Source organism: Mauremys mutica, chromosome 17, assembly GCF_020497125.1.
Source record: "Mauremys mutica isolate MM-2020 ecotype Southern chromosome 17, ASM2049712v1, whole genome shotgun sequence".
In the NCBI taxonomy this organism is placed as follows: Eukaryota; Metazoa; Chordata; order Testudines; family Geoemydidae; genus Mauremys; species Mauremys mutica.
In genome coordinates, this window is record NC_059088.1 from 22,204,863 (window position 1) to 22,230,073 (window position 25,211).

A 25,211-nucleotide genomic window follows, 5' to 3' on the forward strand; every position below is an offset into this window, starting at 1 on the left:
CCTCCCCCGCAATCACTCAACTGTGGCCACTTATTCTCAGGTGTCCCCGTTTCCATGTTCAAAAGGGGGGGTCACCCCAGTTGCTAGAGGCCCCCTGGACAAATATAGGAGTGCAATTGTATGATGGGGTTGCTTGTGGTGGTGGGGGAGGCAGGGCTCAGCAGACCTGGGGCTCACTTCCGGTTTATCACCTATGTTTCTAGAGCTCATGCTTCAGGGTTTCAGCTGGCCACCAGCAGGGGTCAGGCAGGGATTTGCTGCCCCCGTGTATTCTGAGGGTTGGTTGGGTTGTTTTAATCTCCTTCCTCTTAAGCATCAGGGACGGCCACGGCTGGAGACAGGCTGTGCTCTGAGGGGGCACCAAGCATGTCTCGTAGGTGCCTGGCTGGCGCTTCTTGCTCACACGCTCAGGGCCTAACTGATCACCAGAGGTGGGGCCAGGAAGGAATTTGCCTCCCAGCTCAGATGGGCAGGGAGCTTGGCGGGAGTGGGGTGGGTTTTCACCTTTCTCTGTGGTGTGGGCTTATCACTTGCTGGGATGATCTGGTCAGATTGGATGAGCTGATGGTCCCATCTGGCCTCCAACTATCTGAGTCTTTGATTCCCCAAACCCGAGGGGAGGTGCCCTGTTGGCATAGTGCTGCAGAGAGAAAAGGACCCACTCTAGGGCCTAGCAGGGTGGGGGCTACACAGATACCCCACAGTGGGAGCCAGGGTTTAGAGAGGCCCCCAACCATTATAATCGCCATCGTTTAAATCAATACGGACCCTGCAGTTTGGGGGATTAAGAGGGAACGTGATGGATGCCAGGGACTGAGGAACCCCCCCCAAACTACAGCTTTATCCCCCTTAGATCAGAGTATTATAAGGCCGGCCACACACTGGCAACATCCCACACTTATGCCCAGGAGGGGCATAACCTAGGTGTGGCCCTGGGGTGTGTGGCCTGGCTGGGCATGTCACAATGATGCCCTCCCCATGGGGGAATGTCACAATGGCTGGGTCATAAAGCACCTGGCTACTTGAACTGGGGCCCTGGGGCTCAGGGGCTCACTCTGCCACGGGTAGGCATTGCCTGAAGAAACGTCGCTGCTCCGGGACCACACCTATCTGTTTTCCCTTTCTTATACTGAGAGAGGGAGGAAACGGAACTACTTATACCCCATCTGCTCCCCCTTTGCGTATTACTACTACTGCTATCGCTACCGCCTCATCTACAGGCGGAGGATGGTGCCTTCCCACGGGAGGTGAGTGGCTTTTCCCACCCCCTCTATCGAAGATTAACAGGGAACTGTCGCTTTATTTCTGTTTGGCACGGGGGAGGGGGGGAATCAAACCCAAGGGGGCTTATGTGGGTAAAAATGTCTGGAAAGGGGAGAAGTCCCCATTTTCCAGAGCCGGGGGCCAGCCTGGAACTTGTTGATTGTTGTCTTTGGAGTTTTGAGAATGATTCATCCTTCAAAAAACCAACAGGGGGTGCCTGGGGTGTATATCTGAGCTCTTAAGGCCAAGATTTTACTGCACTATGAGCTCTGTGGGGCAGGGACTGGCTTTTGTTCTGTATTTGTACAGCCCCTAGCACAACTGGGTCCCGGTGTGTGACCACACCACAAATCAGTTGCTTTTGAAAACCCAATGGTTGATTTCAAGTCTATGAAATCAACCATTGGGTTTTCAAAAGCAACTGGTGATTTTAGAAGCCCAACTTTAGACCCCTTAGAAAGGCCTGGTTTTCAGAAGGAGGGGGGCTCAGCATCTTCTGAAATCAGCCCCCCCCCCAAATGTCTCTGTATATAGTTGAAGTGGGGAGGGTGAAATACCCCTACACACACACACATATACTATTCAGTAGTCACAGATTTTACTCTCAAGCTGGGAATCATTTACAGTGTTTAGCATCAGATTACTTTCTCCAGCTGCGTTGATTTGATTCCTCAGGGCATCCGGCTCTCCGAGGCAACACCAATCAGTCAAATGCCCTTTAAAGCAGCCCGCATGCTCGGTGCCAGAGTCTGATGCCTGTAACAATGCGGGTGGTAGCATCTGCCTACCCGGCGGCTAATTACAGAGTAAAGGACTGTTTGGCATGATAAGGGATCAGGAGCTTGAGGCATTTACAATGGATTTTCCCTCATAGGAGCAATTTGTTACAGACCTGGGATGAAATCTTGGCCCCATTGAAGTCAAGGCCAAAACTCCTCTTGACTTGCAAATGGGCCAGGATTTCATCTCTGCTGTCCTTCTCTCTCTTGTTCTCTCATCCTCCAAGTATCACCATGACTGAGCGCGAGAGCCTGACCCTCAGACCTCGCTACTGCTTCCAATGTTCCTGAGTCCTTGGGAGGCGGCCCGGCTGGCAGAGGGGCTAACCAGGGTGAGCTGAAAGAGTTGTACAAGGTAGGAAATCTCCGGCCGCCTGGTCGAGTCCAGGGTGCATCCAGGGGATTGTTCCGTAGCTACTGATTGTGTCTAAGGAGATGCGAACATAAGAATGGCCATACTGGGTCAGACCAAAGGTCTATCCAGCCCAGTATCCTGTCCTCCAACAGTGGCCAATGCCAGGTGCCCCAGAGGGAGTGAACCTAACACGTAATGATCAAGTGATCTCTCTCCTGCCATCCATCTCCACCTTCTGACAAACAGAGGCGAGGGACACCATTCCTTACCCATCCTGGCTAATAGCCATTAACGGACTTAACCTCCATGAATTTATCTAGTTCTCTTTTAAACCCTGTTATAGTCCTAGCGTTCACAACCTCCTCAGGCAAGGAGTTCCACAGGTTGACTGTGCGCTGTGTGAAGAAGAACTTCCTTTTATTTGTTTTAAACCTGCTGCCCATTAATTTCATTTGGTGGCCCCTAGTTCTTATATTATGGGAACAAGTAAATAACTTTTCCTTATTCACTTTCTCCACATCACTCATGATTGTATAGACCTCTATCATGTCCCCCCTTAGTCTCCTCTTTTCCAAGCTGAAAAGTCCTAGCGTCTTTAATCTCTCCTCATATGGGACCCGTTCCAAACCCCTAATCATTTTAGTTGTCCTTCTCTGAACCTTTTCTAGTGCCAGTGTATCTTTTCTGAGATGAGACTACATCTGTATGCAGAATTCAAGATGTGGGCTTACTATGGATTTATATAAGGGCAATAAGATATTCTCTGTCTTATTCTCTATCCCTTTTTCAATGATTCCTAATATCCTGTTTGCTTTTTTGACTGCCGCAGCACACTGCGTGGACATCTTCAGAGAAGGATTGGGGTGGCCGGTTTGTGCCTAGAGAGGAGGGTGATGGGCCCAGGGGAACTGGAGGGGCAGCAATCGTTAACGTTTGCCCTTTGAACAAGAAACGGTTTCAGATTCTTCAGGTGGGAAATAGTGCAGGGAGGAAGTTGCCTTGTGTGATGCTGCTTCCTGCCTGTAAATCCCAGGGCTTCCCGGTTAGATCCTAGTCTAGGCTCCCCGGCGCCTGGAGCACATGGGCAGGGGTTCAGGCTGGGAGTTCCCATTCAGTAGGGGCAGACCCCAGTGTTAACAGGTGTTGGCTCTCAGCCAGTCAGCGCGCCTGGTAACGGGGGCTTCGCTGTTTCCTTGCAGGCTGGGAACCTGACAGTGTTTGCTGGCGACCTTCTGCTCCCTGGTCTCCCCGTCCAGCTGGACTTCCATTTCCAACTCGGTCCCCGCGGCTCCGCTCACTGGCACGGACTCCTGGCCGACGGCAAGCTTTTCCTGGACACGCCCCGCGGCGCCCTGGATCAAAACAACCGCGAAAGGTAAGGGATTGGTCCTGCTTTGAGCAGGGGGTTGGACAAGATACCTCCTGAGGTCCCTTCTAACCCTGATATTCTATGATTTCCCGCCTCCTTTGTCGGGAGGCCATGGGAAAAAGCAGCCCCAGCCATCACCCTCCTGCTTTGGACCCTGCTTCCCCGAGACACTTGCGATCTAAGGTAAATCCAGTTCCATTTGCAAACCCACCGAAGAGCCTCAAAGCATTCAGTGCTGCCCTGCCGCAGCTTAGAGACGGCCAAGCCCCAGAGCAGCGTAGGGTTCACCCCTCTGGTGCATGCTGCTGGCTGGTCCTTTATTCCATCTGTGGGTCATTTCTGTCTAAGCACCGGGATGTTTAAGACATCAAGGATCCCAGAGCCCATGTCTCCTGAACCACATTATAGCTATCCCTTGCCCGTCTTTCTGCAGCTGTAAACCCCCCCCCCCCATTGTGACATTAGGTGGCTGGCAGGAAAAAGGCAGCAGCTCCCACCCCGCAGTGTCCAAGGTCATAGACAATTTCTGCCGACCCTCCACGCCCATTGTGTGCTCACGGGGGCTGTGCCGTCAAGCTGCCGAAGTCAGGGGAAGGGCTGGCTGAGTGACCCATGTAACTTTATGCAGCTCTTCTCAGCCATAACAGTTGTGCCAGCTTCTAAACGAGCCCATCCCCCCTTAAATTAATCCAACTCCTTGGTCCTCTTCAGTCTTGGAAATGTCGTAGAGGCTTGAAACTCCCGATTGTCTCTTTCCAGCTGACCAAACTGGGTTTGATACAGCTGCTGCTTGTGGTTGTGATTTAATTCCCAAGTGCCACCAAATCACAGTCCTACAGAACTAGACCAACCAATCCTGCATCAATCGAATCCATATCGAGGGGGTAGAATTTTCACAGCCTCCCCAACTCCCCCTGGATTTTAATGGGAGTTGAGCACCTCACTCCTTTGAAACTCCCCCCCCCCCGGCTATTTCTCAGCTTGTTCGAACACAGGGGTGTGTTTCTTTCTAGCCTGACTGCGACGCTGGAATACGTGGAGGAACAGACCGCCGTGAACCTCGTGTTTGTGAACTTCCAGCCGGCTCGCAGCGATCGCGGTAAGGGGCCCTCCGGGCTGGCGGTTGGTAGGCGAACCCAGACACGGAGAGCGATCGCCTTCCACGTACAGAGAAGTGCAAGTTGCTTGTGCCATGTTTTTGATACTTAATGTACAGTGAAAGAGTTTCCACTGGAATTTTTTTTTTCTTGATAGCTTAGTGCAGTGGCTCTCAAACTTTTTTACTGGTGACCCCTTTCGCATAGCAAGCCTCTGAGTGTGACCTCCCCTTATAAATTAAAAACACTTTTAAATATATTTAACACCATTATAAATGCTGGAGGCAACGCAGGGTTTGTTTGGGGTGGAGGCTGACAGCTCACAACCCCCCACATAATAACCTCACAACCCCCTGAGAGGTCCCGACCCCCAGTTTGAGAACCTGTGGCTTAGTGGCTTGTTAACGGGAGCAGAGGCTGCTCTCTGTCCAGCATACAGCTTGTCCAGTAATGGCTATTATTTACGCTGAACGTGGAATGCACAGAGCCCAGCAGTCAGAGTATTTCTCCTGACTTTTCTGTATGTAAGAACAGATGGTGCAGGTCCAGTGGGAACCCATGTTTTAAAACAAAGTACACGATTTTGCAGTACTCTGTTATAATAGGGACTGCAGTATTTTGTAGGTAACAGAAGCTATTTGACTTTTGCAATTAAAAGACTGAGGCCCTGGTGTGACTTCAGACACGCAGCCAGGGCTTTTCAATGGAAGTTGACTGCCTGACTTTATGCATTAGAACTACTTTATGTAGCACCCATCCTTTATGCCCTCATCCCCCTGTAATGTGTCTAGTCTCTCTAGAGGTAATAAGGTAATAATTGGAGATATACCAATCTCCTAGAACTGGAAGGGACCTTGAAAGGTCATTGAGTCCAGCCCCCTGCCTTCACTAGCAGGACCAATTTTTGCCCCAGATCCCTAAGTGGCCTCCTCAAGGATTGAACTCACAACCCTGGGTTTAGCAGGCCAATGCTCAAACCACTGAGCTATCCCTCCCCCCTAGAGGAACACAAGCATTGGGGTTAAGGGGCATGTGATCCCAAGTGGAGGTCAGAACAACTGGTTTTAATAATGGCGACCCTTCCTCTTCTGTCCCACAGGAGACCTGTTGCGAGCATTCAGCTACTTGGGCTTTGAGGTTGTCAGACCAGATCATCCCATGCTGCCGCCCTGGCAGGATGTTATCTTCATGGTTTACCCGCTGGAGCGAGACTACTGACCAGAGCTGGAATGAGAGTTCCTGAAGCTGGGCATTCTGCAAAGATGGGATGGGTGGGGGGACGGCTTAGCTCCCACTTAACTTGGGCCTGGAACTGGCAGGATGGGGCAGAGGCTTTGAGTTGATGTGCGTAACAGCATGTCCCCACTGAGCATCATTAAATGGGTGTGAAAGCACAGGTGTGGGGTCTGGCTGGAGGAAGGGCTTTGACACTCAGTGCAGAATGCAGCGGGGGGGCAGGGAGGAGAGAGAGACTCAACCTTGCAGCTTCGACAGGTGTTCATGAGGCCCTGCTCAACTGCCCCATGACCTGCCTCCAGCCTGCCTCGGCAGGATCAGTCCCAGAGCTGAACAGAGCTGGACTGAGGCCCCAACTGATTTCGCAGCATGGGAGCTCCGAGCAAGAGGAAGGGGACGTTACCCCACTACCCCTTGCCTCAGGCACCCAAAACTCACCGCCCAATCTCCATGCTCTTGTGCCACTCCCAGTTTAAAGCTCTAGCCTGGGTGACTTCAGCAGGACAGGCTGCCGGCTGGTTATAGCATCGTCCACCCAAGGCTCCTGCCGCTCAGGGAGATAACTGCCAAGGGAAGTGAGGCCCTGTGTTCGGCGCCATTTCTCAGTCTGGCACGTGACAGTGTTAGAAAACCTGCACCTGCTCCATTCAAAAATGCCAGGGACCCTGCTAGGCCCTAAGGAGCAGAGCCCCCGAGCTGGTTGAGAGAACTGGAACAAGCCTCATTTCCTGGCTACAGGGGTGAGGGAATGAGCCCAGCGAGGCCTGTGGGAGGGGAGTGGACTCGCTCTGGCGGAGCAGTGCAGGGGGAGGGAGTGATGGCAGGTCCCCCCCACCCCCCCAAGCTGGGCACCTCCAGCCAGCATCCCCCAAGGACCTCACCAGCTCCAAGGGCAAATCTAACCCAGAGCTTGACCCCCATGAATGGCAAAGTCCCTGGCCCACTAATTATGCATCATCAGCCCCATTCTACAGCATGGTGCAAGTGGCACAAGGAGGAATCGGACTAACATGGTCTCTCAGAGTGAGCGGTAAGGTGGGCAACAGACCCCTGTCTGCCTGCAGCCCAGCTCTAAGCCCCCCCTTCCTCCCCCATGCACCCCCAGCCCCCAAGGACTTGGCTGACTCACTAGAAAAACTCTCAACAGAACTTTTATTTAATAAAGAAACCAATGACTGAGGCACCCCGCTCTCCCAAGCCTTGCTCCATCTCCCCGTACCCACCCCCAAAAACGGGGCTGGGGTGAAACCACCAGCTGGCAGAAAATGCCCATCTTCACACCAGGGCAGCTCCGCTGACATGCACCGACAGACCCCCAAAGCCGCCTGGCTCGAGGCATAAAGCTTTGGCTAATTCCCACAGCCAGGCGCTTTGACAGAGCCAGCTAGGTACTCTCCAGCCGGCAGCAGGCTCAACACACTCTGCCCAGACCTCTCCTTTACGCAGCAAAGGAGACAGTAAGAGGCAGAGATCTGCAAAAGCCCCCGGCGCTGGCCTAACTCGGCTCCCGTCATCGCCAAGGCTGAAGAGCAGTAAGTCCACGCAGCGTGCTCCAGAAACCGCCCCCTTCAAAACTCTCTACTAATGCTAGATGCTGGGGCAGTTCTGCACGAAGCAGATTCATCCATAAAAAAAGGACCAGCTCGGCCTGCGTTTATGGAAACGAAAACGTAGCTCCAACGTTCGCAGCCTAAGAGGATTCTCTCTTCTTTTTGAACATAAAACTTATTTTAGTAAAGCAAGTGCTGTCAAAGCTGGGGGCGGCCTTGGGAGGGGGGCGTCACAACCGTCCTCCGGCCCCGTTTCTGCCGCAGAAAAAGCTCAGCCAGTCACATCAGCGTGCCGGTGTCTCCCTCACCCCTGCAGCGGGAAGGACGGCAGAGTGGAGTCTTTGGTGCGGGAGCCTTGTCCGAGATTTAAACCAAAACTGACTCACGGCAGAGCGAGCGCAACCGAGCCGAATGGCCCGCAGGAGAGCGAGCGGGGATCTCCCTCCAGTCAGGAGAAGGAGGGGCTCAGCTGTTCAGAAGGAAGTGGGGACCAGCGGGCTTTATCCTGCTCTCAGGTACACCAGCGGCTATAGAGCAACCCAAATGCAGTCAGTGCCGTTACTCTGGATTTACACCAGGACAGCCCAGCAGCCGCCAACTGGGGATAGAAGGGGACTGCAGGACAGCTACTCCCGGCAGACCTGTATTCCGCAGACCGTGATCCCTTGGGAGCGCCACAGAACGGCACAGCCGGAACCCTGGCGTCCGACTCGACTGACGCTGGCAGTTAGCCTCAGAATCTCTATGATCAGCACCCTCCAAATGCACTGAAAACACCCACTCCCCACCCCAGAGAGTCCCCAAGAAGGGCAGTCACGCAACAGCCGGCATCAGGTCCCTGCTGCCGGGAGCCAGCAACGTGCACTCGACGCGGTGCAGCCCCCGCCCCAAACACACATGCCCACAGAGGAGGTTACGATGCAAACCCGTCGTTTCTGGACCCGGAGAAAGGGTGGGTCCCCAATGGCCATGGTCTCTCCTTCCACCTTCCCGCAGTATTTTATTCCCCCGCCCCCGTCGGGGAGTCCTCATGGTCGTCTCAATCCAGGCACCCACCTCCTAGGGACCAAAGGGAAGGCAAGAAAGCAGAGGCACTGAGTGGTGCAGGGAGCTGCAGCTGCTTGCTTAAAATAGCAGCCTGGAGTGGGCATATGACAGCCTCTGACTGTAGCTAGTGCCACTCCTCAACCTGCCCATAGGGGTCGCTATTGAGCAATGCCCTCCCGCTCTCAGGGCAGCCATGCTGGCAAAAGCACGTCAGTGCAGACAAGACTCCCCCCCGCCACATGTACAAGAGGACGTTTGCCCTTCCTCTGCCCTGAAAGCAGGATCTCGGGGACAGCCGGGGGCCCAGGACCACCCCCAATAGACAAACTTACGCACCCCCTCTGCGACGCCTCCAGCTCGCTGCCGCTCGGGGAAGGGGTCACAGCGAATCGTCTTCGACCAGCATAACGTCGTCGCCGCTTCCAGACACAGACGCGGCTTCTGCACAGAAGAGGAGAGGCAGCGGGTAGAACGGGCACAGCATCAGGGCTCCCCGGCCTGCCACCAAGAGCCACCGTGCAGCCAGGAGTCTGTGCCCCCTTCTCTGGGGACAGGCCGCAGAGAGACGACCTGCTCTGCTCAGGAAGAGCCCTAGCCAGTGTCCAGCTGCTCCCTGGTGCAAGGAAGCCCCAGCTCTCCCCACTTGTGCGCCCCCGTGCACTGAGAAACAAGAGTCGTGCCGCAGCTGACACTAAGAGCCCCTGTGCATCCATTTCACGCCCCCTTCGCCTGGCTCTCAATTTACACCTGATCTCAATTTACACCTGGCTCAAGCCGGAGAACCCCAGTCACCAGCATGGGGCTGCTCCGGATTTACACCAGGAGGAATGAGAGCAGGCCCGACGCGGCACTGAGCACTTGCCCGGGGCCCGCTCCGCACTGGAAGAGGCATTGCTAAGGATTGAGGCCCTCGCCAGGGGCTGTCCCTCGGGGGATGAGCAGATGTTGCCAGCTGGTGGAGATCGCCAGTAGTGGCCTCTCCAAGCCGAACGACAGCAAGGCGGCAAATGGAGCAGCAGCCATGGGACACTCCTGCATCTCAAGGCTGCCAGTGCAGCAGAAATCTGTACCTCTTGTGCTTCTGACACCCCAGACCACAGTGCGGTGCCCAGGCTGCCCATCCATGGTGCCCTCTGTACCTCTCCTCCAGGTCCTCAGCCCCCCTTCCTCCTCCTCCTCCTCTCCCTCGCTGCCAGAGGAGCTGATGAGGACGGGGCTTTGGAGGGAATCGCCGGCAGAGCCGGAGCCGCTGCAGAAGACCGAGGAGGCGGACCACTCTTCTGACGTGGAGAGGTAATAGAAGTAGCCCCGGGGGGAGTAGCAGCTGCTGTCCCCAGAGGCCAGGGGGATAGGGAAGCTGGCATCTGAGGTGCTGGAGCCTTTGCTTGAGAAGGAGATGGGAGAGGCCTCTCCCGAGCAGGCTGCGGGATGCGTGCAATCAGCAGGACTGGATGTCCACTTGGCATCTGCTGCATGGCTCCCGGTGGCCAGCAGAGACCCCCCAGCCTCCGACGCCCCCTCGCTGCTGCAGCCCCCTGAGCCATTCTGCTGGTCACCGCCAGCTGGCAAGGCGAGAGCCTTGGAGTCCCCCAGAGGGCAGGAGGGAGCCGAGATCCGTAGGGACCAGAGTGAGGGTATGACAGTCTTCTGGGAGGGTGGTTCTGTGGGCTCGGTGTCACTTCGGAGCTGCTCAATGGAGTCATCTACCAAGCCAAAGGCACATATTACATGGGGAGCTGGGCCACGCTCTCTCCTCTGTGTCTTCAGCACATGGACACAAGCTCCCTACGGCTCCCCCACCACCACCGCCCCCGGTCTCTTTTCTGTCCCATTGTGCCACTTGGCCACCGCTGGTGCAAGAACCTTCTCCTCTGCAGCTACTGCTGACTGAAACAGCCTCCCCTCGATTTCTGCTCTTCACCTTTCCCCACTTATCTCCTCCTGGCCTCCTCGCTGCCTGGTCTAACCCTAGAGGGGGTTTCTTGAACCTTGCTGCCCCAACTCTCCTCCCCATCATAGCTGGAAGTAATTTCTCTCCTTTGCCTAACGGATTATTTAACACCTGCCAAGCGTTTGAGGGATACACTTTGTATCTTGTGTGGACGGAGGCTATTTCTCGAATGTTCATCCAAACCAGCAAGTGACCTGTGCCCCATGCTGCAGAGGAAGACGCAGAGACCCTGGGGGATTTTCCAGTCTGACCTGGGGGAAAATCTGGCGATCAGTTAGACCCTGAGCGTGGGGGCGAGACACCTGGGAACGAGTTCTCTGTAGTAACTCAGCGCCCTCCCCACCCAGGGTCCCACCCTGGAGATCTCTGCTAATAAGAATCGCGGGTAGGCCATGTGCCGCTGTAGGCAGCCATCATACCATCCCCTCTATAACCCTGTCACGCTCAGTCTTACGCACACAGCCACTTTCAAAGAGTCAAGGCCGCCTGAAACGACATTCCCAGCCTCCTCACTAGATCCCAGAAAACAGAGAGGGAAGCCTGGGTTTTGGTTCCCATCCATCGGCAGGATTAGCCCCTACAGTACGTTCTCTCTTGTGCTAGGAGCAGTGGAGCTTTAAACAGCCCTCTCCGTCCAGCGCTTGGAATAAGGGGATTAGCACCAGTTATTAAACACTGGAAGGATTTGCAAAAAATCTCAAATTTTCATGACCCCATTTTCTTTTTCCCTTTCAGGCAGCTTGGGGGCCGTTATTACAGCAGCACCTTGAGGCCATTGCTGAGATCAGGGTTCTATTGGGCCAGGGGCTGCACAGACACGAGACAGTCGCTCACAAATCGGAGTAGACAAAGGCAGGAAAGGGAAGGGAAACTCAGGCACAGAAGTGACTTGCCCAAGGCCACAGGGCAGATCAGTGGCAGAGCCAGGAATAGAATCTAGATTCCTAGGTCTTCACCCAGTGCCCTCCCCACTAGGTCACACTGCCTGTAAAGTTGACCAGCCAGTTTCTAATTTGCATGCATCTGGGACAGTGTTCTCTTAGGGCTATGAACTGCAGAGGAATTAGTAAATACCTCTTCCACCCACACCCACAGAAGTGTATTTTAAAAGGAACTACGTGAATATAGTCCAATTCATACTGAATTTCCTGAAAAAATCCTTGAAACAAAAAGTAAGTGCCAGGCCTGAAACGGTCGGTTCTGTTTTTCCCTAGAGTAAAGAGAGATTTAATTTTTTTGCCCCATTCATGTGACAGAGGTGGAGAATCAGGTCTCAGAGGAGGGAGGAATCAATCAGGAGTGGTGGCACATGAAGAGCCAGAGACTTAGCTATTGATGTGATGTGGAAGATGCCCAGACACTGCGGTGATGGGCAGCAGGATACAGCCCTAAAGGCAGACGGGTTCTGTTGGAGCAGCCACCCCCAGGAAGGGCAGGTTGCTTCAGCCGATCACAGCGGCGTACCTGAAAGGCTGACGCAGGTCTCTGACAGGAGGCTCTCGAGGGAGGTCCCTGCAGCATTCCCCTGAGCAAGAGAGAGAGGCAACGTTAATCTCATTACTGTGCCCGCAGACAAAACACCTCCACAGTGCAGAACCAACCAGGGTCCGTGGAGGGGAGAGGAACCCAGCCCCAAGGCAGAGATCTCCAGCGGCAGCGCTGAAGCTTTCACAACCGCAGGGGGCGATCTGCGCTGCTCCACGCTGGAGAGCTCGTGGGGTAGGTGAACAGCGCAGCCGGAGGTGTGACCCCCGGCTCAGGGAGATGGACACGCGCTCCTAACAGTGGCAGAGCTGCGGCGGGCACAGGCAGCGACTCGGACCGGCTGCCTGACGGCAATCCCGCCCGAGACCCTGGGCACGAACTCGGGCAGCTGGCCCATGCAGCTGCAGCCACGGCGCTATCTTGATCAAAGCTAGCGCGGGCACGTCAGCCGGAGCTGGAAGCTACACCTCCAGCGGCAGGCCCGCCCGTGATGCCACAGCCGCCTGCATCGGGGCAGCCTGAGCGCAGAGGGACCTAGAGCCCCTCCCCTCCGCCCGGCACACGTCACTTCCTCGGGCTCCTTTTCCTCCAGGCTGAGGACGGGATCATTAGAGCTGCTCGACACTGGTGCTTCCAGCCCTCCCGTTTAGCTCCTTACACAATTCCCCAGCCATCGGGAAGGGTTTGCAGCCCAGCCTGGTGGAAAACGGCACAGCCCTGGGGGTTTGGAGAGAGGCCGCTGACCGGACAGGAGAGGACATCAAAATTTCAGCCAGAAATAAACGTGCTCCGCCAACAGTTGTCCTAACGCTGGCCTCCGGATAAACGCCAGCCTCTCCTGATGGCTTCCCAGCACTTCCACGGGGTTAGTGATTGACTAACCAGCATCTTCTGGAACGCCTCGGCCGTGGCCCCCACCCCCAGCTGGGGGGCGCCGTCCCCCGCAGCGCCATCCTCCTCTCCCGGGCACCGCACAGCATGACCCAGCCGGACCAGCTCCTCCCCTATATCGAGGCTCTGAAGGGGAAACAGGAAGGGGCAGAGAGTTGCAGGCTGACGACAGCACAAGGGGGCGCCGCTCGGGGACGGGGAGCCAGGGAGGAAGCAGCACTGGTGGTTTGGGGAACGATACAGATTGGAGAGAGAGACGGGAGTTTGACTGAATCCTGATCTCAATACATGCAGAGACGAGCCCACTCCGGGCTCGCCAGGCTCTGGCTGCCAGCGGCCGCACCAAGGGGAGTGGAGGTGCAGGAACGTGCTGCTCTAGAGACGCCTTGTCAGCGAACGCTGTGTCTGTCTGTCTGTGTGTGTGTGTAGCCCGCCAGACAACCCGGCCTCCGGCACTCACCGGTCCGTGGCTGGTGTCGTACAGCTGGATGCGCGGCCAGGTACAGGCCCCAGACTGGACGTAACTGGAAATCTTCGCCAGCAGGGGCTTCCACTCGGCACAACACGTGAGGCGATCGAACTCGTCCAGGGCGTCCTCTTCCCACTGCTCCCCTGTGGGGAGAGACTGAGTAGCAGGGGCTGGGTTTGACTCCCCGGGACACAGAGAGAGAGAGAACCCCACGGAGCTAAGCGCAGGCGGGTCTGGAAATGGGAGATTTCAGCCTCTTGGCAGCCATCGAGAGCCGCCTCTCCCTGGGCGCTGCCCGAGCCCAGTCGGGCTACCCCACCGGCAGCCCAGCTGGGTACCTCGCGGGGACCCATCCCAACCGAGAGCCCCCCACCCCCGGCTTCGCCACTCACCCGCGGGGACGATCCCAGCAAGGCTGCACTCGATGGCCTGGAAGGGCAGACTCAGGAAGTCGCTCCTAGCAGACAGGGAGGGGAGGAACCACTGTGAACAGCGATACGACCCCAGCACGCGGAGGCCCCCGCAGCTGGTGAAATCGGTCAGGTCTGCCTTGCTAAGCCACGTCTCTCTGGGTTAGCGGGGGATCTGCACGTGCTAGCGGCGTCACTGCACCCATCCTCGTCCTTCACGTGCAAGGAGCTCCACACCCTGGACAGTCGTTAGCTCGGCCATTCAACCCCCTTGAGATAGAGGCTCTCCCCATTTTACAGAAATTGAGGTGCAGAGTGAGCCAGGAGGCTTCCCCGGAATCCCACAGCAAATCAGCGGCAGGAATGGGACCCAGGAGTCCTGCTCCACTCGCCCCTTGCCCTAGCCTATGCTCTCCCTCTTCACCGCCCTCCCTGCTGCACGTACCGCAAGGCTCGCAGTGCTTCCAGGGGGGCTTCCCCGTTATCCCCGAAGTCGACGTAATACAGATCCAAGTTGCCGTTCTCCAGGGTGCCCAGGACTCGGGCCCGGTACCAGGAGCCGTGATCGGCATACGGGGCAGCCACGATGTCGCCTACGCGGACGTTGGGGAATTCGGGCTGGCGAGACAGAAGGAGGGGCAGGGAGTCACACGCGCAGGTTCTCGGGGCTAGAACGGGAAGCGATGCAGGTTCTAGCAGCAGGGGAGGAAGAGAAGGATTGACCCCTCTTTGGCTAGCGGGGCGGGGGCCACATTGTTCCATTCGGCTGCGGCAGGTTTACCCAGCCGTCGCGTCGGGCGGGGCACGCCACAGCAGACGCTCACCGACTGGCTGCTGCTCCCGTAGTACTGGGACATCTCGCAGGTCAGCTTGTCGAGCTGCAGGCTGCGGGAGCCGACGATCTGGATCCAGAAGTGGCTGGGGTTCTCCGAGGCCGAGACGTAAACCTCCAGGTGTTCGTCCGCGTGGAAGCTGAAGTCGGGGCTGGGGACTGAGAAGGGCACACAGCAGTGAGCAAGAGGGGAAGGGGAGGCCCAGGGCCACCCGGAGCGGGAGGCAGAGCGTACGAATCCAAGCATGGGCTGATGATCCGGACGGAGGGACAAGGGGCTTGGGGTGGGTGGGGGGAGGCAACATTTCACCGCATGCGAGGAGCTTTGAGGAGAGCCTGCAGATCTACCCGCGAGTCACCTTGCTGCATGACACGCAGCCCCAGCCCTTTTCTCTTTACAGCTGCTTTTCTCCAGGACAGCACCCTTTGCAGACACCTAGCCCCCATGGAACAGACAGGGAAACCGAGGCACAGAGCAGGGCGGGCGCTGCTCTGAGACCAGCAAATCAATCGAAGAGCCAGGAGAGAATCCAGTTCTAGGTCTCAGCGGCCAGCCCATGCCCCTCCAAGGGCTGGGGCAGCAACCCCTGTGGTGCATGCCACACACCCTCTGTTTGAGCCAGCCCTGGAGAAAACCGCTCCACTCACCCTCGAACATGGGCACCGCCTGGCTGGGCTCCATCACCGGCTCCTCCGGGGACTCGCTCTCGGCTCTGAGCTCCTGTGGTTGGTCCAGGGCTTCTGCAGCCAGCAGGCGGCCTCCATCCCCTGCCCCGTGCGGAGGGCTCGCTAGCTGGCAGAGGGCCTCGCCGTTGGGGCGTGGCAGCTCCTCCTGCTGCCCGGGATCCTCTCCCCTCACGCCCAGGGGCTGCTTGCGCAGGCACCGGGCCGCCGCCGACAGGGCCAGTTTCTTTCGAAAGGCGTCGTCCTCCGAAAGCTTTTCCAGGATCAGTTGCTTTGGGAGAGGAAGGGGGAGAAGGGTGTTTGCACAGCCCATGCAGAAGGAGACGCTGTGACAGGGTAACCCCCATGCAGGGCGCTCCTCTGTGGCCAAGCTTCACAGTACTGGCATGTCCTGCCTCAGTTTCCCTTTCAATCCACTCCAACCTAGTTCTCCCCCTCCTTCCTAGGGGTCTCCGCACAAGCCTTCCTGCAGCTTGGCAGCGTTCTCCTGCTCTAGCCTGTCCTAAGAGCTCATCGCCAGCAGCTCCCAGCTCAGCTGCCTTCTCTTAAACCAGACCGGGAGGCAGCTGACCAGTCCCAGGTGCACCGGACCCCACGGCCTCTTAAAGGGGGCAGTCACCCCAGACCCACCTTGGCAGCATTCACCTCCTTGCGGTTCCCCGAGAGGCTGATGAGCCGGGTCAGACACAGGGCGTTGTCCGTCTCCTTCTCGCAGACCACTCTGGCCCCCGAGCTGCGGCAGATGGCTCGCACCGTCTCGCCACCCCTGCCTGGGACGGGCAGCGAGAAGTAGGTTACTCACTCAGCAGCAGCGGCAGAGGAACTAGAGAACCCAGCCAAAGAAACGGCTCTGAGGGGAATGCCCACTTCCCCCGCTCCGGTCATTTTTTTTGTGACCAGAACACAAGCGCCTCCAGAAATTTGGGTTTTGGCTGCTCCGCGCCAGGGAGATGATTTTAGCGAAGGACGAATGGCTGCTGGTGGCCAGATGCTGCAGCGATGGGCACCACCATAAGAATTGGACAGATCCAGCTGCGATTCTGGAAGGTGCTGGTTGCCGCTCGGCGTATGTCTACCCTGCAATCAAAGCCCCACGGCAGCGCGTCTCAGAGCCTGGGGGCCAATGACGCAGGCTTGTGCTTCGGGGCTAAAAACAGCAGTGCAGCTGTTCAGGCCAGTCCTGAAACCCTCCAGCTCCAGCCCAAGCCTCAACGTCTACCCTGCTGTCTTTAGCTCTGTAGCATGAGCCAGGCTCTGAGATTCGCGTTTTTCATGGCAGCCTATGGGTACAGCTAGCTAGCAACCAGCGCTCCAGCTTGGGGTACAGGGCCGGCCTTCGGGTGTGATGCAAACTCCAGGGCCTGATCTCTCGTGCTCTGTGAAAGAGGCAAGGAGCTAAGCCCCATTTTGCTGGCTAAGTTCCGATTGAGCCGGGCTTCCTGTATTTCCGTGTTATCTTAGATACATCTCTAGCCCCCAACACCGAACTAGCCAAGCACCATGCAGCTTTTAAGGGCATTTATCCACACAGCCCTCCTGTGAGGCAGGGCAGGGCTCTTATTGCCACTGTACAGGTGGGGAAACTGAGGCACGGAGACTAAGCGACTGGCACACGGTCACACAGGAAGTCAGTGGTGGAGAAGGGACTTGAACCCAGATCTCTCACAGCCCAAGCCAGTTTCCAGCTGGTCAGGGCACAGTCTCCTTCCCCCGCAGTGTCTCCATTGGACAGAAGCAGTGTTCTACCCCAGAGATGTCAGCAATTCACCCTAGCTTTATAAATACAGGCTTCCAAAGCGCACCAGGATCAAAGGTGCAAAATAAAGGTTCTTAGATTTGAGATGCTGCAGTCTGATACACTGAGGCAGCTCAATGAGATTTCTTGTCACCCTAAGGAGCCAATGAGTGGAGAAGGGGGTAACTATTTAATCCCGGGCTCTGGATGCAGATTTACTGTTATGTCTCAGTATTTCTCCCCAGCGCCCCAGCCCAGGAACAGCAAGCGCTCTGGTCAACAGCCGGAAGCAGTATTTAGCAGTCGCCGTGTTTCACCACAGCTGTGGTCAGTGCTTCTGGAGCAGCTTTAAAAACCAGCCCCCGGGTCACTCCTGCCCAGGCCCCTTGCATTTTTTCTGGTGGCTAATGGGAAGGGAGGGGGCGGTTAAGTCTCTAGACAGTTACCGATAATCCTGCCGACGGCTCTCTGCGGCACAGCGAACTGCTCTGACACGGGGGCGTTGTCCACCAGGATCTGGTGAATAGCAGCTTTCGCTCGGCACACCTGAACGGGGAAGCCACTGATCAGCAGCACCCGCTCCGCACCGGAGTCCTCCGCTTCCACATCAATGCGAGCACCAGTCTCCTTCCTTAGCTGCGGAGACACGGGACAAAGAAATCTAGCAAGGTTCTCACGCAGAGGGGATGGCTTAGCAGCCTGAGCATCAGCCTTAAAACGCAGACCCCTTGGAAATGCCATCGATTCAGCCTTTAAGCCTGTTAGAGTGGGTGGACCTTTAGAAGCCAAGGGATAGGCATTAAGATCCAGTGGCACGTATTGCCCTCCCCTGGCATCTGTGCCCAAATCTTCCCCTCCCCAGGCCGCTGGGCCGGTTGCCAGCCTGGCTGCAGCAGCTTATACAAAGGGTTTGCCAAGATCTTTGGGATCCTCTGGGATGGAGTGAGAGGGGCAGGGGAGAACACCACACCGAAGCCAATGGTGGGGCCAGGCACGGATGCAGGACTCGCTAACCGTTGTCCACTTGCCTGTTTGATACTGGCGCCCTGCCGTCCGATGATCAATTTCACAGCCTCCTGGGGGATCTTCATCTCAATTTCAATGTCATCCTCTCCTACAAACGTCAGCCGCTCCTCTGAGCACAAGCCACAGTAGACAGGTTAAACAGGCTAACACATCCACCCCCAAAAGCCATCTTCCCCACGGCCTGAAGGTGGCCAATCCTGCTAGTTCAGCAGCTCCAGGACAGGAGAGAAGGGGAATCCGCAAAGCTCCAGAGCGGTGAGACATTTAACCTTTCCGTGCTAAGTCTGTTTGCATTTCCCCAAGCGCCAGGCAGGATCCGGGAAGGAATTAGCAGGAGGGTGAAAGGATTTTAGCTTCTTGCAGGGATATTATAGAAAGTGCAGAGGAACTTCAGAACAAAGCTGCTCAGAAACAGGCCTCCTGTCCCCAGGGATCACCCCTCCCTGGATATGCTCTTCAGCATGGGAGAGATTTATTTCTGAGCACCAGCCAACATTTGGCAGGGATGGGAATGGGGGCGGAAGGAGGCCAAGTAATTAATAATTCAAGCCTAAATGCAACACACAAGCTGTTAGTCACCATGCAACAACGGAGTCGGGGCCAGCCGAAGGTCATTGCCGCGGGGTGATGCATACGTACCGCGGCTTTCTCTGTACCTGCGGTACAAGATGTACATGACAGTTGCACTGGCTGGGATCCCCAGGACCAGAGCGATTTTCTGCAGGGTTGTCAGGTTGTTCCAGTAACCCCGGTCTGTTGACATCTTTCCCAGACTGATGGACCACAGCCTAAGTGGGGGAAGAGAGAAATTCTCTTAGCTACAACAGTAGCCCCTCTTCCTGAGACCATGACTGGCAGTCCCAATGGGCACAGACTCCACTAGCCCTGGGCACTGCCAGAGCAGGGCAAAAGTGAAAACACGACTGGCACATGCCAGGACTCGTTCAAGCTGCTCACAGATAGCTGCAGGCTTTAAGCCTTCCGCAGGATCGCTCTGCATCACAAATCCGATCTGTCAAGGCGCACAAGCCGTACCCGGCAGGCTGTGCTCTTCCAAAGCAGGCAGCATCAAGCAGTTTGCTACAGGAAGAGGCAGGCAGGAGGGTGAAGCTGCCAGCTTGGGAATTTAAACAAGAATAAATGAGCTGCCCCCCCATTGTTAAAGCTCTCCATGGACCTAGTCTCCTCCTTGCAAACATCCTGCACCCAAATCCTCCCTGGTTCTCTGCACTCTCACAATGTTAGACGCAAGGGCCTTCTCCTGTGCAGCTACCTGGCCTCTGGAACAGCCTGCCTGCCTCTCTTTCCTCCCGTGCCGATGCCTCTTTCCTCCCCCGTTGCTGCCATTGCTTAACTCTGTCAAGCATTTGGGGACACTGAACAAATTACGGGTCTGATCACACACCAGTGCCCTGGGAAGTCAATGGAGTTGTGGGTGCTCCGTACCCCAAGTTACCCTATCAAAGCTGCTGAAAGCTGGCCCAGTGATTAGGGACTTGGGGTCCCCAGGTTCAATTCCCAGCTCTGCCACAGACTTTCTGCATGGCCTTGGGCGAGTCACTTCATCTCTCTATGCCGCCGGTCCCCATCCCCCTTCTACAGATAATAGCACTTCTCCTCCTCACGTGGGTGTGGTGAGATGCTCAGATACAGCAACAACGGGGCCACGCAAATACCTGTGGTAGATTTTGCTCCTGGTCCTCCTTATCTGGCACCAATGGAAAGGACCTTCTACAATAAATGATACTTAGCATTGATCCCCTGGGGAACGGTGCTATATCTCATACCCCTTCCCAAAGCAGGGTCACGTCTCAAACACAGACCACCTGATACTCAGGGGTGCTGGGCGCATGCAGCAGCTCCCAACGACTTCAATAGTGGCTGCAGGTACTGGGAGCCTCAGGGGGTGGGGTGGGAGAATGAGGTCTCAAGAGATTATCTGATTTGCCCCAAGGCCATGCAGCAGAAACAGAATCCAGCAGTCCTGCCTCCCAGTGGCTGGTGGAGGATACTGATGCTGCCTCCGAAGAATCATCAACCAGTTACTGAGAGCGGCCGCGAATGGAGGTGGGGATGGAGGAGCGAGAGTAGCATTTTGAGAGCTTAACACATTGTCAGTGGGCGTTGCTAGATCTCTCTCGCACAGGGGAGATGAAAATATATGGAGACAGACTCCAGACAGCAACAAGAGAGAGATTTCACATGGACACATGCCAGCAGGGAAAGCTGTCCCTTCCCATTTGGGTTCTACCCCAAGACCACAGTTCAGAGGTCTGTGCTCCTGTGAAGTGCAACGCGTCAGAAAGCAAGACAGGCAGCTAAGCGAGGCTCAACTTTGCTGCACAAATGTTAGCAAAAAGGATCCTAACCCTGGCGTCTGTGGTAGTTAAGTTCTCAGTTTGCACCACAACCCAGCTAGAACGTCACTTACGCGCTGGCACAGACTGTAACGGGGGAAAGGGATTGATATTTACACCCACGTCACCACAGACCATATGCTCCTTGCGAAGCAGGGTGGTGGCGAGAGCTACTCTGACGGGGATAAGCCAGGGCCGGGAGGCAGCATCACAAGGTGGGCAGGGCACGGGACTAGAAGCCAGGAGAGCTCGTTTCTTATCCCGGCTCTGCCACTGACTTACCGTGCGACCTCGGGCAAGTCACTTCCCCTCCCACCCTGCATCTGCCTTTGTCCAGTTAGACTCAGTTCCTCGGGGACAGGGGCTGTGTGTGTCTGTGCAGCACCCCGTATAATGGGACCCTGATCCCGTTTGGGACGCCTAGGCACTACTATAATGCAAATAATAAAATAGCATCACTGGCTTGTCTTGTTTATTACAGAGGGTTCAATGGGAGAATAGTAAGAAACTCCAAAACCCAGTTGTGACAGAGCTGGCAATTTCCTGCAATATCCCCGGAAGCCATTATTGTATTAAATGTGTGTATTCTTGTGGGCTGGGATTGTCTGTTACTACTCTAGAGGGAAATGTGACAGATGTGAGACCTGGGAATTCAAGAGACTCTTACTGAAAATGTGCCAGACAAGTACGGACATTTGGGACAAGTGGATTTCCTGGGGAATCCCTAGGGAGGGGTTCATGCAAATTCCCCAGCTCCCAGATATGCAAAACCCCAGCGTTTGGAAGCTATGCCCTGAGGAGAGAGTCACAGTCTGCTTATTACCTGTTACAGAAGGCCAAGATCCAAGAAACAGCTGATCTGCCCAGTCTCTGCTCTGGATCTAAGACGGATGAACTCGTAAGCACAGGGAAACCCTAGTTGTGGGTTCTGAAGAACAGACACCTACCAGAGCTGCAGGATGGAGTTGGGGGGTGACCTCTGGTTAGCTTTTTAGCAGGTCGGTTCTTTCATTGTTTTTACATATTTTCCCTGTAATGCTTTTACCTTCAGAATAAATGTACTTCGGAGGAGCTGTGCGGTAACTTGTAATGGTTGGCGACACACCAGTCTTAGCCTGAGAGAGGGAGCAGAGTGCAGGAGCCGGGTTTTCTAGGCAGTCTGGCTTGCTGAGGATAGCACAGTGTTGGCAGAGAACTGTGCAGAAATCCCCCATCAGGAGCAGCGAGACACAGGTCTCCCCCCCCACAAGAGGTGACAGCTGGGAGCTAGGAGGGGGAATACAGGTGCAGTTGCCCTGAACTGTGACATATCAATGGCAGAACAGCAAGGAACCCAGTTGTTTCCCCCATTAGCAGAGAAACAGAAGCTCAAATCTCTTGCATGCAAGTAACACTGCTATTGGTGGGAGAGAAAGGATAGCTCAGCGATCTGGGATGTATTTCCTACTCTGCCACAGGCTCCCTGTGTGACCTGGGCAAGTCACTTAGTTTCTTTGGGCCTCATTTGACCATCTGGTCAGCGGGATGACCTAACCCCCCCAGGGACCTGCGAGGAGAAATACATTAAAGATTGTGAGGAGCTCTGATGCTATGGTGATAGGGACATTACCTAAGACAGCCTGACAACTAACACACTGCAGATGTTGCTACAGCCATTGGAAGTCCTTTGCTAGCAGCGAGCCAGTCTATAAATTGTCTTTAATGATTGTTTTTCACGACTGCACGCACATGATGGATTGTTTTGATCAGTTCACTTTGAAAAAATTAAAATACGTATCTGGCAGGTAAAATGTAATCAGAGTCAGCTGGACCTGGCATTAAGCACAGTGGAATAAAGGCAGCTGGCAGGCCAAGCAGCTTGTGGCCTCAGGTTCTCTCAACAGCACAGCTCAGCTGTTGAGCAAACCTGCACAAGGAGTAGAAGAAATGTGTGCGCCCGACAATCACGGGAACCACCACTGGGGATCAGGCACGAGGTCCAGATAATCTGGTACCTTGGTTTCCACCTCCTGCTCCCGGGAAGACGTGAGCAGAGACTTAGGCCCAGGCAAAAGCATTTTGAGTGTTCGCATTTTATATTTTGTTTTTAATCAGAGCTAAACTCCTGCAATCAGACACCCCCCATTCTACTGCCCTTAATGCCAGCACCCAAGATCCACAGTCACCCCCTTCCAGGCCAAAACACCCACTCCACATTGCACCCCTCTCCATCAGCATATCTAACCCCCAGGCCACTCACCTCTGTGTTGTTACATCTAACGCACTAGAGCCACCCCAGCCCACGCACCTCAGCTCCACACACCATGCAGCCAGTGTGCCTAAGTCAACCCCACCCCACACCCTACTTCCCCATGCCACAGCCCTGCCAGGCTGCTGCTGCTGCGTCAGGCCTGGCTTCCCCAAGGACGCCCCATCTGCTCCATAATACAGCTCCCTAAATACCCCCACTATTCTACCCCCCACATCCGTCAGCTAACCCCAAGCAAGCCCCCTTGGATGGCCTGGATCCAGCTGTTCTGGTCTCCCCTCCACACCCCCATCCTACCTTTCCCCCCCACCACATGAGGTTCCCCCAGAGCCTACCCCCTTCACTGTCCCAGGACCACCCCCACTCCAGATCTCTCCCCTCTCACACCCCAGGTCTCCCCACTGCATGCCAGGACCCACACTCCCTTTGGCCCCTGCAACCCTGTGCCAGCCCCACCCCCTCAGCCCCTACAACTCCCACATCATCCCATGCTAACCACCCCCACCCATTTGGCCCCTGCAGCCCCATGCCACCCCCACTCCCTTGGCCCCTGCAACCCCCCCATCCTGTGTCAGCCCCACCCACCCCCTGGCCCCTGCAACCTCATCCCGCCCCATACAACCCCCCGCCCCGTGCCAGCCCCGTGGCCCCTGCAACCCCCCGCCCCGTGCCAGCCCCGCCGCCCCTGCAGCCCCACCTGTTTCAGCCGCTCCGCCGCCGTAGTCGCCAGCTCCGCTCCCCAGCCCCGCCTGCCCGGGCAGCTCGCACGCGCCCGCGCGCCCGCCGCAGCAAATCACAGGGCCGCGCCTCCGTTCTGAACCAATCGCTACACGGGTGGCCGGGCGAGCCCCACCGCGGCTGAAACTCCAAGGCCAATCAGCTCCCACTCCTTCTAACCAATGGGAGGCTAGGCTAGCGGGACCCACCCCCCCAGCCAATAAGAGAGAGGTATTGGGAGAGCGGGCCCCGCCCCTCACCCTGCTCTGAAGGCGGGTCAATTCTGAGAAGCCCCATGATGCACTGGGGCAGGGGTTGATGCTGAGAGTTCCCATGATGCCCTGGGCTGGGGGAGGCTGCTGAGAGGTCCCATGATGCCCTGGGGTGAGGAGGGGGTAGCACCACTCTGAGCAGCCCCATGATGCCCTGGGGGCAGCATGCTGAGAGGTCCCATGATGCACTGGGGGTGAGGAGGGGGTAGCACCAGTCTGAGAAGCCCCATGATGCCCTGGGGGCAGCATGCTGAGAGGTCCCATGATGCACTGGGGCAGCATGCTGAGAGGTCCCATGATGCACTGGTAGCACCAGTCTGAGAAGCCCCATGATGCCCTGGGGGCAGCATGCTGAGAGGTCCCATGATGCCCTGGGGTGAGGAGGGGGTAGCACCACTCTGAGAAGCCCCATGATGCCCTGGGGGCAGCATGCTGAGAGGTCCCATGATGCCCTGGGGTGAGGAGGGGGTAGCACCACTCTGAGAAGCCCCATGATGCTCTAGGATGCGGGAGGCAGCACTCAGAAGCCCCATGATTTGGGCCCTACCAAATTCATGGCCATGAAAAGTGCCACAGACCTTGAAATCTGGTGTCGCCCCCCCCCCCCCGGTGAAAGCTGATCTTTTGTGTGCTTTTACCGCATACTGTACAGATTTCACAGGGGAGACCAGCATTTCTCAAATGGGGGGGTCCTGACCCAAAAGGGAGTTGCAGGGAGATCACAAGGTTATTTTTGGGGGGGGGGAGGGGAGGGAGGGTTGCTATACTGCTACCGCAGCCAGAGAGCGGTGGCTGTTAGCCAGGTGCCCAGCTCGGAAGGCACCGCCCTGCCAGCAGCAGCGCAGAAGTAAGGGTCGCAATACCATCCCATACCACCCTTCCAGCTGCCCAGCTCTGAAGGCAGAGCCGCCGCCAGCAGCAGCACACAAGGGTAGCAGTACCGCAATCCGCCCTACCTTGGGATCCCCCCACAACATCTTTTGGGGTCAGGACCCCAACAATTACAACACTGAAATTTAATATTTAAATATAATAAATTCCATGATTTCAGCTTTTAAAAATCTTATGACCATGAAACTGGCCAAAATGGATCATGAATTTGGTAGGGCTCTACCCATGATGCACTGGGGTGGGGGCAGCACACTGAGAGGGCGCTTGATGCACCAGGATTCGGGAGGCCACACTCTGAGAAGCCCCGTGATGCACTGGGATGAGGGGCAGCAGGCTGAGAAGCCCTATGGTGCACTGGGGACGGGGAAGCAAGCTGAGAGGCCCCATGGCCATGATGCACTACAGGGCAGCCCCAGTAGTTATGTGATAGCGGCAGGTGCGCGGTAAGTGCCACTGGTCTGTGGCAGCACATGTCACAACAAAGCCACTGTGATGTCATGACATGCCCAGGCAAGTTGTGACATAGGGTCCAGGGTCCTGGTGCGTC

The 25,211-nt window shown here is 56.1% G+C and overlaps 2 protein-coding genes across 4 annotated transcripts; one reads left to right on the forward strand and one right to left on the reverse strand.

Moving 5' to 3' along the window:
* Nucleotides 1–986: 986 nt before the first annotated feature.
* OAZ3 (ornithine decarboxylase antizyme 3) lies at nt 987–6,266 on the forward strand. Its single transcript, XM_044991509.1, is given in 7 exon segments — nt 987–1,046; nt 1,048–1,247; nt 2,270–2,330; nt 2,332–2,397; nt 3,597–3,772; nt 4,780–4,865; nt 5,963–6,266. Coding segments are annotated over 7 exon segments (768 nt in total). The 3' UTR covers nt 6,082–6,266.
* Nucleotides 6,267–7,234: 968 nt separating this feature from the next.
* On the reverse strand, nt 7,235–23,636 carry TDRKH (tudor and KH domain containing). Of its 3 annotated transcripts, none has more exons than XM_044991966.1 (15): nt 23,482–23,636; nt 18,819–18,967; nt 18,182–18,288; nt 17,600–17,789; nt 16,049–16,188; nt 15,383–15,689; nt 14,727–14,893; nt 14,348–14,520; nt 13,885–13,949; nt 13,484–13,635; nt 13,015–13,149; nt 12,112–12,172; nt 9,836–10,399; nt 9,033–9,137; nt 7,235–8,708 (listed from the first exon to the last, which is right to left on the reverse strand). In XM_044991966.1, exons 2-14 carry the CDS (start codon nt 18,940–18,942, stop codon nt 9,076–9,078), a joined length of 2,247 nt encoding a protein of 748 aa, XP_044847901.1. In that variant the 5' UTR covers nt 18,943–18,967; nt 23,482–23,636; the 3' UTR covers nt 7,235–8,708; nt 9,033–9,075. The 3 variants fall into 3 exon arrangements, with proteins under 3 accessions (XP_044847901.1, XP_044847902.1, XP_044847900.1); XM_044991967.1 differs by lacking the exon at nt 23,482–23,636 and adding an exon at nt 21,360–22,047; XM_044991965.1 differs by lacking the exon at nt 23,482–23,636 and adding an exon at nt 19,137–19,306 and having other exon boundaries at nt 9,031–9,137.
* Nucleotides 23,637–25,211: the final 1,575 nt, after the last annotated feature.